The sequence below is a fragment of the Rhinolophus ferrumequinum genome, chromosome 14 (assembly GCF_004115265.2).
Source record: "Rhinolophus ferrumequinum isolate MPI-CBG mRhiFer1 chromosome 14, mRhiFer1_v1.p, whole genome shotgun sequence".
Classification (NCBI taxonomy): domain Eukaryota; kingdom Metazoa; phylum Chordata; class Mammalia; order Chiroptera; family Rhinolophidae; genus Rhinolophus; species Rhinolophus ferrumequinum.
Genome location: NC_046297.1, coordinates 72,822,691 through 72,836,981, shown reverse-complemented (window position 1 = coordinate 72,836,981; position 14,291 = coordinate 72,822,691). Strand labels below are relative to the sequence as shown.

The window sequence follows — 14,291 nt, the reverse complement described above, 5'->3', positions numbered from 1 at the left end:
TCAGCTTGGGTGCCAGACCCACTGGACCTGAGGTCTGAGTCAGGATGGGGCTTCCAGGCGTGATTGTGGGGGCTGGGGAGTGGCTGGTGACTCAGCTGCGGTCAGTAAAATGCACAGGCCAGGGCTTCTCCACCGGGTTTTGGCCTGCCCGGCCCCCCCTCAGCCCATGTGGGGAAGGGGCTTCCTTGTGGCCACTGTCCTGGCTGCTCCATGTCCCCACTGGTTGCAGTGCCCCTGGGGGCTTTGGTGCCTTTATCCTGTTCTGGGCTGTTCCCAGCCCGCAAGTCCCTGCCCACCCTGCAGCCTCTCCCTGGCATCCTGCCCAGCGCCGCCTCCAGGGGAGTTTCCCAACGCCTGGGTGTCCCCCGGGACTCCCATCCTCGGGAGCCTGGGCAGCCCGCGAGTTCCCAGGCCCCTTGGTCCTCTTGGGCAGCCCCCCTGCTCTCAGTCCCAGTTGGGGTGCTCCCCCCCAAGTGAGGGCGCGGCTTCCTGGCCTGCGTGGGCGGGGCGCCGGCCCGCCAGGGGGCAGGTTCTTCGGGTCTGGGCTGGGTGCCTGCTGCTGGCAGCAGGGGAGGGAGTTTGCGGAGCGCAGAGCCTCCAAGCGTGGCCTGGGGAGCAGAGACACCACCATCCTGCTTGCTGTCGGCTGTGGGCAACGCCAGGGTACCTGGGCTCATGGCTGCGGCAGGCACCTGGGGGGCGGGAGGCGCCTTTGCCTCGCAGAAGGAGGTCGTGCTGGAACGGCTGTGTTGGCTGGACGGGGGCTGCGAGCGAGCCCGCAGGGGCTACCTCTACGGGCAGCTGTGCTGCGTAGGTGGGTGTGGCCGCAAGGGGTGGTGGCGCGGCCTGGGCACCAGTCTCCCCCAGAACTGCCACGGAGGCCCGGAAGGGGGTGGCGCCCAGTCCAGGTGCAGCCCCGCCCCCATGCTCTGCTCCGGAAACACCTGGGGAGGAAGGGAGTACTGGCCTGTTGGGCACATTTGTTCCCTCTCTGGAGAAGGGGGAGGTGGGGAGGGCCTGCTGGGGCTTTGGCCTTGATTTCTGGGCACCAGGCAGTTGGCAGTCTGGACGCCGGAGGTGGGAGGGAGGCGCTGAGGGCGGGGCTCCGGCCCGTCTGTGGCCTTGGGGCTCTTGGCCAGCCCGGTGCAGTCAGTTCATGGTGCTTTCCTTCCCAAACTCGTCTTCGCTAGCTGTGGGACCCCCAGCCTTAGGTTCCACATCTGTAAAAGGGGTCGATGATGTTCCTCAGACGGGCGTGGGCAGCCGTAGGGGCAGTGGGCTGGTGGCAGAGGGTCAGGCAGATGTATAGGAGTGCCCGTGCTGGGAGCAGTATGTCCTGGGGACGGTCAGCCGCAGTGTGCAGCACTGTTGGAGCCAGGGGCCTGGCTGGGCGCACTCGGGGGCGAGGTCAGCATGGGAGGGGTTTTGTCTGTTGGTTCCAGGGTATAGGATGGAGAAGAAGGGAGCAGTTGGAGCCAGGGGCCAGGGCAGACAGGCAGGGCGGGGAGGGAGGGCATGTGGAGGTGGGGAGAGGATGAGCTCTGAGACCCTGGAGGAGCTCAGAGGAAGAGGCTTCCAGTGGGCTGGCTGCACCCCCCCCACTGGCCCTCTGCCTGCCAGGTAGCCTCTTTGGAGGCCCTTTAGTGGCAGAGAGAAGGCTGGGGCTTGTGGTAGGGCTCACATGAATGTCAGGTTCTGAAACTTCGGCTTCTAGAATTCCTGCGCCCTCCCCTGAGCCATTCCCAGGGGTGTCTGTGCCCCTCACCAAAATGATACCCCTACCCCTGCAAGCAGGGCCTCACCTCCCAGTTACTGCTGGACTAACCCAGAGTCTGCATACAGCAGGTGCTCAATACTGGTTTCCTGAACTCTAGACTGCTGCTAGGGCAGGGTCCTCTCAAGAGGCTCCCAAGCTTGGGGCGGAGGAGACAGGTGGGTGTGCTGGGTGGCGTGCTCTGTGCCAGGAGCACTGACCAATGTGGGTCAGATTTGGGATTTTGTTGATGTCCCAAAGTTAAAAGCTGATGTCTAGTGGGTGATGGGGGCTACAGGCCCTGCCCAGGTAAGGGGGGTGCTGTGGAGCAGGAGGGTACCCCTGCATCTGGTGCCAGGTTCAGCACGGCTGCCTTAGAGCCCGAAGGGTCTCTCCAGATGTGGGGAGGGGCATAAGACCTTTGACTGAGCCTAGGTAAGGGGGTACAGCCAGTTGTGCTTGGCTTGGGCCCCACCCGTGGGGTTTGGGCGCCCTCCTGTGGCCACAGAGGGGCAGCAAGGATGGGGATAGGGGCGGGGTGAGCTGTTCCTGGAACAGAGGCCCAGAACACTGTGGGGTGAGGGGGTACTCACAGCTGGATCACATCAAGCCAGATGCTTTGACTGGAAAATTCTTGTGGTCTGGGCGGTGCATTCCTTTCTGCGTGGCCCAGGCAGTCCCAGTGCTGGCCATAGGCAGCCGTGTCCGCCCCTGCGCCCTTTGCCCCGTCTTCCACCTTTACAACCCTGTGAATAGCTGCTGTCTTCCAGCCCTGCCCAATGCAAACAGCCCCACCCGTCTGTCCTGCACCCACTGCCCCAGAGCAGCTTCCTTTCCTGTGAGTCACCACGCCTGGGCCCCCTACCCAGCCCTCTGGGTTCTCCCCACTGCCCCCAGGCCCCCCCAACTTGGGGCAGAGCTCCTGCATCTCCGGGCTGGGCCATCCTGCCTGATGACTCAAGGCTCAGCTATGTCGGCTCCTGCCCACAGCACACATGCTCTGCCTGCAGACAGGGGCACTCCAGGACGTGTTGCCTGGTGGGCAGTGGGGAAGGGCCAGGTGGCACAGGACCAGAGTGCTAGAGTGGCCCTGGACAGGGCAGAGTGGGCCCAGCTGGGGGTTGGGGCCACTGGCGTGGGGCGAGTGGGTCTGTGAGGTGTGATTTAGGAAGGCTCCAAGAAAAGGACTGGCAGTTGACCCCCCCAGGCAAGGTGTCACTCAGCTTGGGGGGTGTCCCTCCAGCAGGTAGGCCGGGCAGGCTCAGGGCAGTTGGGCCTGAAGCCTGATCATGTGCTCTCAGAAGAGAGGCACGGGCTGTGGGGCACCCCGGGTCCAGCCACACTCCGACCCCCTCCCTGTGCTGGGGGCATTGTTGGGGGTGGCTGTGGGCATGGCACCAGTTAGTGTGCAGCGAAGTGCCAGGTCCCCTCGCATCCGCGTCCCCCTCCCCCCCAGGGGCTGCTGCGGGCTGGGTGGGTGAGGAAACCCCAGAGTTTCCTGTTTCTGTAGGCAGAGGGTGTGGTCGTGGGGGAGGGGCAGCCTTCGTTCTATCAGCCGGGACACTCCCTCTGGTGGGGCTCCTGGGGCGGGGACAGTGGTGCTGAGGAGTACAGTAGGCAGGGAGTGGCCACACCAACTCTGGCTGGGAGCTGAGCCCGCCACTGAGGGAGTGTGTGCTGTGCCGAGCCAGACTTAGCTGCCAGACTTAGCTGCGGGGCGCCAGAGCACAGCACCTGGGGACAGAGGGACCGAACTCCAGGGGCAGGGGTGGCACCATGGCTCAGCACCGGGTCCGCATGCCTGAGCCCCAGGGCCAGGGTAACAAGAGAACCAGCTCGGAGGACAATCTCTACCTGGCTGTGCTCAGGGCCTCGGAGGGCAAGAAAGGTAGTGTGTACTCCTGGCTGGGCAGGGCAGGGCAGGCTGAGGCAGGGAGCGCCCACTTCCTGTGGCAGGAAGCCTGGCTCCTGCGGGGGTGGGGTCCAGACTCTGAGGGTCTGAACTGGGGGGATGGCCTCTGAGATGGGCTGGGGCCATGGGCAAGGTGCTGTGTCCTGGCCCAGGTGCAGAGCTGCCTGGGGACCAGTCACTCAGACCCACCTGGGGCAGGGCTGGCTCATGTTGGCAAGGCTGGCAGTGGCCTCTGGGCTTTGGCTGTAGGGCTGTGGTGGGTGGGGGGTCTCTCTGTGCCATGGAAAAGGCTGGCGGCCCAGTTGGAAGGACACAGCTCCCCACTTACCACTGTGTGACCAGTCCTGGGACCTGACTGCTCAGGTCTCCGCGAGGCAGCATGTGGGGGTGGGGCAGGCTGGGACTTGTGTGCTGTGACTTTGGCCTCTGGGTGCTTGCGGCTGCCAGCTCTGGACCCTCCCATCTCCAGAGGGAGACAATGGGGGTTCAGCAGAAGGCACCTTGTGTGCCTAGCGCCTCCTCGCTGCCCGGACAGGGCTGGCTGGAGTCTGGGGGCTGGGCCTGAGTCGTTGGGTCATAGTGTGATTCTGAGGCCCTCTTCAGGTGTGTGCATGGTAGTCACCTCCTGGGGGCTCCCCGGGCTTCTCCCAGGCCCCAGGTAACCTGGTTTGTCTCTCTCAGATGAACGAGACCGTGTGCAGAAGAAAACCTTCACCAAGTGGGTCAACAAGCACCTCATCAAGGTTTGTGGCCTTGCGTGTGTCTGTGTGTGCACGCGGTCACAGGGCTGAGCACATTCTGGGTGGGAACAAGGAGGGTGCCCCCCGCCTCCCGCAGCCCCACCCCTGCCCGCAGGGTCCCTGGCCTGGGAGCTCACCTTTCATCTCAAACCTGTCATTTTCTGTCTTTTCCTCCCCTGGCTGGCTTCCCCTGTCTCCCTCCTCCTCGTCCTCCTTCTCCCTCTTCTCTTCATCTCTCCGGGTCTCTCCTGGTCTGTCCTGTAGCACTGGAAGGCAGAGGTAGGTGCCTCCTCGGGCCCTCGGGCATATTCTGTGGGCCCCCTGCCTCTTGCCCTCTGGGGTCAATGACACCCCACCCCCGGCCTGTTGGGAACCTTCGGCCAGCAGCTCTGTGCCCACAGGCCCAGAGACACATCAGTGACCTGTATGAAGACCTCCGAGATGGCCACAACCTCATCTCCCTGCTGGAGGTGCTCTCAGGGGACAGCCTGGTACGTGCACCCACCCGCCCCTCTGTGGCCCGGCCTGCCTTCCCTCCTTGGGGCCTCGCCCACATGCCCACATGCCCACTCCACGCTCAGCCCAGCCTCATGCCCCATTGCGCCTCTCGGGCCAGTGTCCGGCTGGCCCGGGAGTGGCCATGGCCCTGCTGCCCTCTCGTTGAAACCCTGATACGTAACCTCATGCTCTGCTCTGCCTTGCTTTCTCTGCTGCTTGGACTCTGAACCTTGACCTCTGCCCTTTACCCTTTGCCCTGCTCTGGCTGGGCAGCCAAGAGAGCGGGACATAATCAGGAGCTCGCGCCTGGTGAGTGGTGGTGCCTGCTGGCCACGGCGGCACGTGGGCTCCCCGAGGCCGGAGCCCAGCTCACCCGGGGCTGGTGGCCAGTCCACCCTACCTGTGCCTAGCACTTGGGTGGGCAGATGGCCGTGCGTGAGCTGCCTGCTGTCCCGCCTACTGTACTGCCCAGGGCAGGAGGACCCCTCCTCCCATGCCACTGCCCTCCGCCCGCGCCTTCCTGGCTATTGTCTCCTTCCCACCCCCTTCCTTCCTTCCTGCAGTCAGTCCTGGCCCCTGGGCCCACGGCCCCCCTGCCAGCTGGGGAGGGTGCACTGGGGACATGGGAGGGGCTGCTGCCACACTGGGAAGACCCAGTTCACTGCACAGGTGCCTTGGGGGGTTCTGAGGGCGGGCGGCAGGGCCGCTGCTCTCTGGACGCTGACTGGCCATGCCCCCGCCCGCACAGCCCCGGGAGAAGGGGAGGATGCGTTTCCACAAGCTGCAGAACGTGCAGATCGCCCTGGACTACCTCCGACACCGCCAGGTGAGGCTGCCTGCTGCAGGCCTGAACCCTGCCCAAGCTGGCCTGCAGGTGTCACTGCCCCCGGCTGCAGGCCCAGACCCCACCCGTACCGGCCTGCGGTGTCACTGTCCCCGGCCGCAGGCCCGGACCCTGCCCAAGCTGGCCTGCGGGCGTCACTGCCCCCAGGCTGCAGGCCCAGACCCCACCCATACCGGCCTGCAGCGTCACTGCCCCCGGCTGCAATCCCAGGCTCTGCCCAAGCTGGCCTGCGGGCGTCACTGAGGGCAACTTGGTCGCAGGTGAAATTGGTGAACATCAGAAACGACGACATTGCTGACGGCAACCCCAAGCTGACCCTTGGCCTGATCTGGACCATCATCCTGCACTTCCAGGTAGAGTGGCCACCCTCTAGCGTCTGCTGCCTCTGGGCTCTCCAGGGCTGGCCTGGGAGCTGGGGCGTTGGGTATCCCGGCCTTCCTGTGGCCCCCGCCCAGTCCTGGGTTAGTCCGTGCCTGGCGGGCCCAGGCCTCTCTGTACATCCTGCTTATCCTATGCCCTCCGGCCTGGCTAGGCAGGGCCTGCAGAGCCTCCCTGCAGAGGAATGTGTTCTCTGCTCCTGGTGCAGCCGCCTGCCCTGGGGAAGGTTCTAGAGAAGCACCCCCTGCACTGGCTGACTCATCCATTGCTTTCCCGGCTACACAGGAAGCCACAAATCTGAAAGCTGGGCAGGCAGAGCCCTGCTGGCACGCAGCTGAGTCACACAGGCGTGTAGGCCGACAGACAGACAGACAGGGACAGGCAGGCGGGTGTGCAGACAGCCAAACAGGCTGGCAGGCAGGCCTAAGGGATGGGACTCGGTGCAGGGCCAGGCTGGTGCCGTGGCCCCAGCATGCCCAGACCAGGCTGCCAGGCATACCATGCCCGGCCCCAGAGACCCTACCCCCAGCCTGCAGCTGGAGAGGGGCTGCCCTGCCCCGACTCCCACCGTGACAGCACTTTCTGGGCTCAGGTTTCTGGGTGACCAGCTGCTCCCCTTGGGCCTGCCCTGCAACTCGGGGTGCAGGGTGTGCTCCGGGGCCTCTTCCCAGCAGGGAGGTCAGGGTACCCACCATGTGTCTGCAGTCGGGGCTGGGGGCTGTGACTTACACTGTGGCAGCTGCTGGCTGGAGTGGCCTGGGCTTGTGGTGCTGAGGTGTGGCGGGTCCCCTGCCTCCACTGGCCTGGTGACTCCTGTGTGCCCGACTGGGTGGCGAGCAGTTCCTGCCCTCAGACGAGTGGTTGTGGGTGCGGGGCAGGATGGGCGGTATGGCTGAGCTGCCTCCTGCCCACCCTGTGGGGCAGATCTCGGACATCCAGGTGAGCGGGCAGTCAGAGGACATGACAGCCAAGGAGAAGCTGCTGCTGTGGTCGCAGCGCATGGTGGAGGGCTACCAGGGCCTGCGCTGTGACAACTTCACCTCCAGCTGGCGTGACGGCCGCCTCTTCAATGCCATCATCCACCGGCACAAGTATGTGGCCCGGGAGGCACAGACGGGGCTGTGGGTCGAGAGCGCCTGGAGCAGCTCAGCTGGGCGACTTCAAACAAGTCAGGGCAGGAGGGTGGTGGGAGGCGCGTCTCCCGCGGATGGGAACCTGCTGCCTGTGGGGACGAATGCCCGTGCCAGCCACCCCACCCACACCCTTCCCACCTCCTGGGCCCTGAAGAGGCACCCTGGCTTCCGCGAGGCCAAAGGGCCAGTGGGCTGCTGGCTCTCACAGCCATGAGTGTCTGCCTCACGTGGATGCCCCAGAAGGGGCCCGGGTGGCCGGGCCATGGTGGAAATGGCCTTCGTGGGACCTCAGCCCCACCCAGCACCTGGGGCCCGGTGGGCAGGGTGGCTGCAGGGAGCCCAGGCTGCCCGCACCCTCTACTCAGTGCACTCCACCCGCGCCTGTGCCCACCGTAGGCCCCTTGACCGCCGGGCAGTGGGGCCCAAAGTGTACGTGTGCACACACTACCTGGGGTCAGGGCTGGGTGCTCGTGGGAGAGGCAGTGTATGTTTAAGGGTGACTGTGGGGCTGGGGTTCTTCATTGTGGGGATTTTGGAGGATCTGTCTGTGCTCACCCGCCCGTCGGTCCCCGCCTGCACCCCCACCTGCCTGGCCCACGGACCACTTTGCCCACAGGCCCATGCTCATCGACATGAACAAGGTGTATCGTCAGACCAACCTGGAGAACCTGGACCAGGCTTTCTCTGTGGCAGAGCGGGACCTGGGAGTGACACGGCTCCTGGACCCTGAGGGTGCGTGTACTGCCCCTCCTTCCTGCCTCTCCCTGATGCTTGCGTGGGGGCCCACACTGACCTATCTCCCCCACAGACGTGGATGTCCCCCAGCCCGATGAGAAGTCAATCATCACGTACGTCTCGTCCCTGTACGACGCCATGCCCCGCGTGCCTGACGTGCAGGATGGGGTGAAGGCCAACGTGAGTGGGGGCTGGTGGGTCTGGGTTGCAGTGGCCCCTGGCAGCCCCTGGTGGTTCCTGACGCCCTGGCTTGCCCTCAGGAGCTTCAGCTGCGCTGGCAGGAGTACCGGGAGCTGGTGCTGCTGCTGCTGCAGTGGATCCGGCACCACACCGCCTCCTTCGAGGAGCGCAGGTTCCCCTCCAGCTTCGAGGAGATTGAGGTAGGCCTCTGCACTCGGGCCTGGGGCACAGGCCCGCTGTGGGGGCCCCCCAGGCCTGGCTGCTGATGCCCCTTGTCCCCACAGATCCTATGGTGCCAGTTCTTGAAATTTAAGGAGACAGAGCTTCCAGCCAAGGAGGCAGACAAGAACCGGTCCAAGGGCATCTACCAGTCTCTGGAGGTGGGGGCTCCTGGAGGGAGGGCAGTGGGGGCATCCATAGGGGAGGGAGGCTGTCTAAGGGCCTGGCCTGGGGGTCCCGTCCAGCAAGCTTGGCCTGGCCTGGCCTCACTACCGAGCTTTTGGGACCAGGGTTGGTCCAGGTCAGACTGGTGGGGACCTGGGGGCCTGGGTGGCCCAGGACTGAGCTTGGCCCCTGCCTACAGGGTGCAGTGCATGCAGGCCAGCTCAAGGTGCCCCCCGGCTACCACCCACTGGACGTGGAGAAGGAGTGGGGCAAGCTGCACGTGGCCATCCTGGAGCGGGAGAAGCAGCTTCGGAGCGAGTTTGAGAGGTGGGCGGCTGCTGAGGTTGGGGAGGCTGAGGGTGACGGGCGGGGCCCTGCGGTGGCAGGGAAGCCACCCGAGGGTGAGTCACTGCCTGGAGAGGAAATACCCCTCCAGGCTGGGAAACCCACACTCGGGCCAGCGCGATTGTGGGCTGCAGGCTGGTGGGGAGGCCAGGAGCTGGACAGGGCTGTGCTGTGTGGCCGGGAGCCTGGCAGGAGACCCCTCACAACGGGTCCCGTGGGTGCTGGGCTGCAGGCTGGAGTGTCTTCAGCGCATCGTGAGCAAACTGCAGATGGAGGCCGGGCTGTGCGAAGAGCAGCTGAATCAAGCCGACGCCCTGCTGCAGTCGGTGAGGGGGAGGGGACAGGGGTGGGACTGGCGGGAGGCTGCAGGGAGGTGGGAGGAGCCCAAACCTGCCACGCCTGAGCCAGCAGGCCAGCAGCAGCCACAGCACCTCCCTCCTGGTGCGCAGCCAGTGCTGACTGCTTGCTTTGGGCAGAGCTGGCTCTGGGCACCAGACAGGACATTGAAGAGGCCTGCCCGAGGATTTGCTGCCTGGAGGGGGCAGTGGGGAGGGTGAGGCCTGGGAATCTCGATGAGGCCATGAAAGGTATGGCTCCTTGGACTTAGCAAGGCCTTTGGACTGGATCCCAGTTCCCCCAGAGAGCCGTGGCTGGCCACTTGTGCATTAGGAAGATGGGGGGCTGGTGGGGAGGGAAGGGTGCAGGTTGGGCCGGGGTCTGAGTCCTGGTGCCCACCCTGCAGGACATCCGGCTGCTGGCCACAGGCAAGGCAGCGCAGCGGGCAGGCGAGGTGGAGCGGGACCTGGATAAGGCTGACCACATGATCCGCGTGCTGTTCAACGATGTGCAGGCTCTGAAGGACGGACGGCACCCGCAGGGCGAGCAGATGTACCGCAGGTGGGCCCTGCCCTGTCCTGCCCCACCCCGCCCGGTGCCGGGGGGCCTGAGGGGCCTCCGTGTTCTACTCACCCCCGCTTGACTCCCCACTGCCCCAGGGTGTACCGCTTGCACGAGCGCCTGGTGGCCATCCGCACTGAGTACAACCTCCGGCTGAAGGCAGGTGTCGCGGCCCCCGTGACCCAGGTGACACAGGTGACCCAGGTGACGCAGAGCGCGCAGCGGCGCCCTGAACTGGAGGACTCCACTCTGCGCTACCTGCACGACCTCCTGGCCTGGGTGGAAGAGAACCAGCGCCGGGTGGACAGCGCCGAGTGGGGTGTGGACCTGCCTAGTGTGGAGGCACAGCTGGGCAGCCACCGAGGCCTGCACCAGTCCATTGAGGAATTCCGGGCCAAGATCGAGCGGGCGCGGACTGATGAAGTGAGTGGTGCCCGTGGGGTGGGCCGCGGGTGGGGGGCCATCTCCCAGCCACGCAGGCCTCAACTCACTCTCCTTGTCCCCTGCAGGGCCAGCTCTCCCCGGCCATCCGAGGTACCTACCGAGACTGCCTGGGCCGGCTGGACTTGCAGTTTGCCAAGCTGCTGGTGAGTGGGGGCCAGGCGGCCGGTGGGGCGGGGTGGCCAGTGGTGCGGCCACAGGGCCGTGGCCTGCTGATACCCTAACCTGCCCACAGAACTCCTCCAAGGCCCGTCTGCGGTGCTTGGAGAGCTTACACGGCTTGGTGGCAGCAGCCACCAAGGAGCTGATGTGGCTGAGTGAGCGGGAAGAGGAGGAGGTGGGCTTCGATTGGAGCGAGCACAACGCAAACATGGCTGCCAAGAAGGAGAGCTACTCGGTGAGCACTCTGCACACCTTCCCACCCCCGCAGGCCCTGCTGGAGGCTGTGAGGTCCAGCTCTCGGCCCCGCAGGACAGCCAGAGGGCTTGGGTGGCGCTTGATGGGACACTGGCTGACCCCGGTGTGGCCCTGATGCCATCCCTGAGACCCACTGCCTCTGTGTCAGGCCCTGATGCGTGAGCTGGAGCTGAAGGAAAAGAAAATCAAGGAGATCCAGAGCACCGGGGACCGGCTGCTTCGGGAGGACCACCCTGCTCGGCCCACGGTGGAGGTAGGGGATGCGGGGGGACCCCCTTGTGCCCGTCGTCGGGATGGGGGGTTGTGGGGAGCCCCTGGGTGCCCACGATGGGGGTAGGGATCTGAGAGATCCCCTGGAAGCCCATGGTAGGCGTAGGGGGCTTCAGGGATCCCCTGGCCTGTGGTGGGGGCACTGACAGGACACCCGCCATGCCACAGTCCTTCCAGGCGGCCCTGCAGACCCAGTGGAGCTGGATGTTACAGCTGTGCTGCTGCATTGAGGCCCACCTGAAGGAGAACACCGCTTACTTCCAGGTGAGAACCGCCAATGCCCGGCTTAGCGGCAGCGTTCCCCCAGCAGCCCCTAGAGCACTGTTGCAAAGTGCAGCCCCTCCCTGTCCCCTTGTACCCTGTCCCACTGACTCACAGTGAAGTCCTCCCAGGCACGTGCTGGGACAGCCCTGCCAGGGCCCAGCCTGACCTCTTCTTGCTGCCCTAGTTCTTCTCAGATGTGCGGGAAGCCGAGGAACAGCTGCGGAAGCTACAGGAGACGCTGCGCAGGAAGTACACCTGCGACCGCTCCATCACTGTCACTCGCCTCGAGGACCTGCTGCAGGATGCCCAGGTGAGCCGGCTGCCCAGGGTGCCTGCAGGGGTGAAGGTGGGTGGCCACCTGACTCGGATGGAGAGATACAGGCGGGGCAGGCGAGGGGGGGGTCTGGGAGAGGCAGCTCGTATCTGGGCCACATTGGTGCTTTGGAAAGCTCCCTCTACAGGTGGAGGGGCAGTGATGGGGGCCAGCAGGGGTTGGGGGAGGCACGCTGGGGGGGGTTGGCGGTCAGCACAGTGGAACGGTGTGGGAACTGAGAGGCCTGTGGCAGGGTCCTGGAGTGGTAGCAGGTATCTGGCCAAAGCTGTAGGAGCCCTTCACGCTCACAGTCCCTGGAGAGAGTAGACCTGAGTCAGCCGCTCTTGTCAGCAGCCCTTTCACCATATGCGAGTCTATCGGCATCTTGCTTCTGACGTCTAGGGCCAAGCTGGGCAGAGAGGCAGCTGAGTGTGGTGCCTGTGTGCCCTGGGACAGGGGTGGGGGCACCGGGAGTGGCCCTGGGACCTTCTGGGAATGCCGGGGGCAGGGCAAGTGATGGCGGAGTAAGAAGGCTGGAAGCCCTGCTGGCTGGGGCTCTGGTGCTCAGGAGTGGGGGTCAGTGGAGGCCGTGAGGTCCAGGAAGCCCCCATAGCAGTGTTGTCTGCTGGAGGTGCAGACAGTTTCCAGGTGTACTATTGACCCGCAGCCTTGGACAGTCCTTGGTGGGTTTGGCCCCTTGGATGGGCTGAACGGTAGGAGGCAGGTAAACTTGTGCAGTGGGAGGGGGAAAATGGAGGGGAGAGGCTGTTGTGGGGCCAAAGTACAACTAGGGCCCCCCTGCCCCCCCCGGAGGACACGGTGTGTGACCGAGCGCAGAGGGAGCGCACTCAGTCCTGGTCCAGAAGGAAGGAGGGTCCGTGGCTCTGCTGCAGGCGCAGCCCCGAGGGCCTGTCCTGGCCACGCCTCCTGCTCCCAATTGCCCCCGCAGACCCTCGCTCAGGCACCTGGTGTCTGGATGCTGGAGGAGGGTTTCTGAGCTACCTTTCCCCTGCAGGATGAGAAGGACCAGCTGAGCGAGTACAGGGGGCACCTGTCAGGCCTGGCCAAGCGGGCCAAGGCCATCGTGCAGCTGAAGCCCCGCACCACCGCCCACCCCACGCGGGGCAGCACACCGCTGCTGGCTGTGTGCGACTACAAGCAGGTGGAGGTGAGGGCAGCAGGCACGCAGGGCTTGCAGATGGAGGGGGGTGACAGCTGGGGGGTGGGCGTGGCTACACTCTGACAGCTCTGGCTGCCCCAGGTGACCGTGCACAAGGGTGACGAGTGCCAGCTGGTGGGCCCTGCGCAGCCATTCCATTGGAAGGTGGTCAGCAGTTGTGGCAGCGAGGCCGCCGTGCCCTCTGTGTGCTTCCTCGTGCCCCCGCCCAACCAGGAGGCCCAGGAGGCCGTCAGCAGGTGGGTGGCCCAGGGTGTGGCCACTGGAGTGGGTGGCGGTGGGTGGGTGTCCAGCCACTTCTGACCTCACCCTTGACCTGCCAGGCTGGAGGCCCAGCACCAGGACCTGGTCACGCTGTGGCAGCAGCTACACGTAGACATGAAGAGCCTGCTGGCGTGGCAGAATTTTAGCCGAGATCTGCAGCTCATCCGCTCCTGGTCCCTGGTCACGGTAGGCCTGCCCCACGGGGCCACATGGGGTGGGGGGGGCGTCCTGTGGCTGAGCCTGCTCTGCGTGCTGAGCGCCACGTGCTGCCTGCAGTTCCGCACACTGAAGCCGGAGGAGCAGCGCCAGGCCCTGCGTGCCCTGGAGCTGCACTACCAGGCCTTCCTGCGAGACAGCCAGGATGCCAGCAGCTTTGGCCCCGAGGACAGGCTGCAGGCCGAGCGCGAGTACAGCTCCTGTAGTCGTCATTACCAGCAGCTGTTGCAGAGCCTGGAACAGGGTAGGTGCGGGCAGTGCAGGCGGGTGTGGGCGGGAGGGCAGGCGGCAGCACAGGCGTGAGTGAGCTGTGTCCCCAGGCGAGCAGGAGGAGTCGCGCTGTCAGCGCTGCATCTCAGAGCTCAAGGACATCCGGCTGCAGCTGGAGGCCTGCGAGACACGCACTGTGCACCGTCTGCGGCTGCCGCTGGACAAGGAGCCCGCACGGGAGTGCGCCCAGCGCATCGCCGAGCAGCAGGTCAGTGCCATCCTGTCCCTGTCCCTGTCCCAGTCCCCTCCACCTTCGCCGTGTGCTCAACTCGTCCCCGCTCTCTCCTCAGAAAGCACAGGCTGAAGTGGAAGGGCTGGGCAAGGGGGTTGCCCGGCTCTCTGCCGAGGCCGAGAAGGTCCTGGCCCTGCCTGAACCATCGCCTGCTGCTCCCACTCTCCGCTCGGAGCTGGAACTGACCCTGGGCAAGCTGGAGCAGGTCCGCAGCCTCTCCGCCATTTACCTGGAGAAGTGAGTGCACCTGTCAGCCGCGACTGTGACCTTGGGAGGGTTCTGAGTAAAGGGAGTCCTGACTACTGTGTGCTGGCACGGGACAGGCTGAGGGGCAGGGGCGTGGGCAGTGAGGTGCGGTCTGTTGAGGGATCTGGCCAGGAGATGGGTGTGGACCAGGGTGGGGGTCACGGACGAGGGGAGAGGGATTCAGTCCTGATATGCCTTGAAGGTAGGACTTCCTGATGGATGGACATGGGGTGAGAGAGGGGTCGAGGGGGCTGGCATGGCTCCCTGAGGTGAGGCACTGTGGGAGTCAGGACTTGGGGGATCCCACCCGTGGGACTCAGGAGCTAGGTGACTGACTTTGAGAAAAGTGCAGGAGTGTGGGCAGAGAGTAGAGCCCAGGAGG

The 14,291-nt window shown here is 65.3% G+C and overlaps 1 protein-coding gene across 25 annotated transcripts in view; it reads left to right on the top strand.

Moving 5' to 3' along the window:
- The window catches only part of PLEC (plectin), a 52,059-nt gene that overhangs the window by 24,657 nt on the left and 13,111 nt on the right, over nt 1-14,291 (top strand). For 7 of the 25 annotated variants that reach the window (XM_033126177.1, XM_033126178.1, XM_033126189.1 and 4 more), the window contains 26 exons: nt 4,347-4,408; nt 4,670-4,684; nt 4,807-4,896; nt 5,177-5,212; nt 5,652-5,729; nt 6,008-6,100; nt 7,050-7,216; nt 7,875-7,990; nt 8,067-8,173; nt 8,254-8,373; nt 8,458-8,553; nt 8,757-8,884; nt 9,135-9,228; nt 9,645-9,799; nt 9,898-10,222; nt 10,309-10,386; nt 10,476-10,637; nt 10,806-10,910; nt 11,096-11,191; nt 11,376-11,501; nt 12,520-12,672; nt 12,766-12,920; nt 13,005-13,131; nt 13,222-13,405; nt 13,482-13,639; nt 13,722-13,900. In XM_033126177.1, coding sequence (XP_032982068.1) covers nt 4,347-4,408; nt 4,670-4,684; nt 4,807-4,896; nt 5,177-5,212; nt 5,652-5,729; nt 6,008-6,100; nt 7,050-7,216; nt 7,875-7,990; nt 8,067-8,173; nt 8,254-8,373; nt 8,458-8,553; nt 8,757-8,884; nt 9,135-9,228; nt 9,645-9,799; nt 9,898-10,222; nt 10,309-10,386; nt 10,476-10,637; nt 10,806-10,910; nt 11,096-11,191; nt 11,376-11,501; nt 12,520-12,672; nt 12,766-12,920; nt 13,005-13,131; nt 13,222-13,405; nt 13,482-13,639; nt 13,722-13,900 — 3,205 coding nt within the window. Of the gene's footprint in view, nt 1-565; nt 815-3,397; nt 3,642-4,346; nt 4,409-4,669; nt 4,685-4,806; nt 4,897-5,176; nt 5,213-5,651; nt 5,730-6,007; nt 6,101-7,049; nt 7,217-7,874; nt 7,991-8,066; nt 8,174-8,253; nt 8,374-8,457; nt 8,554-8,756; nt 8,885-9,134; nt 9,229-9,644; nt 9,800-9,897; nt 10,223-10,308; nt 10,387-10,475; nt 10,638-10,805; nt 10,911-11,095; nt 11,192-11,375; nt 11,502-12,519; nt 12,673-12,765; nt 12,921-13,004; nt 13,132-13,221; nt 13,406-13,481; nt 13,640-13,721; nt 13,901-14,291 lie in introns of those variants that run through there. The other 18 variants (XM_033126179.1, XM_033126191.1, XM_033126196.1 and 15 more) reach the window with 9 other exon arrangements.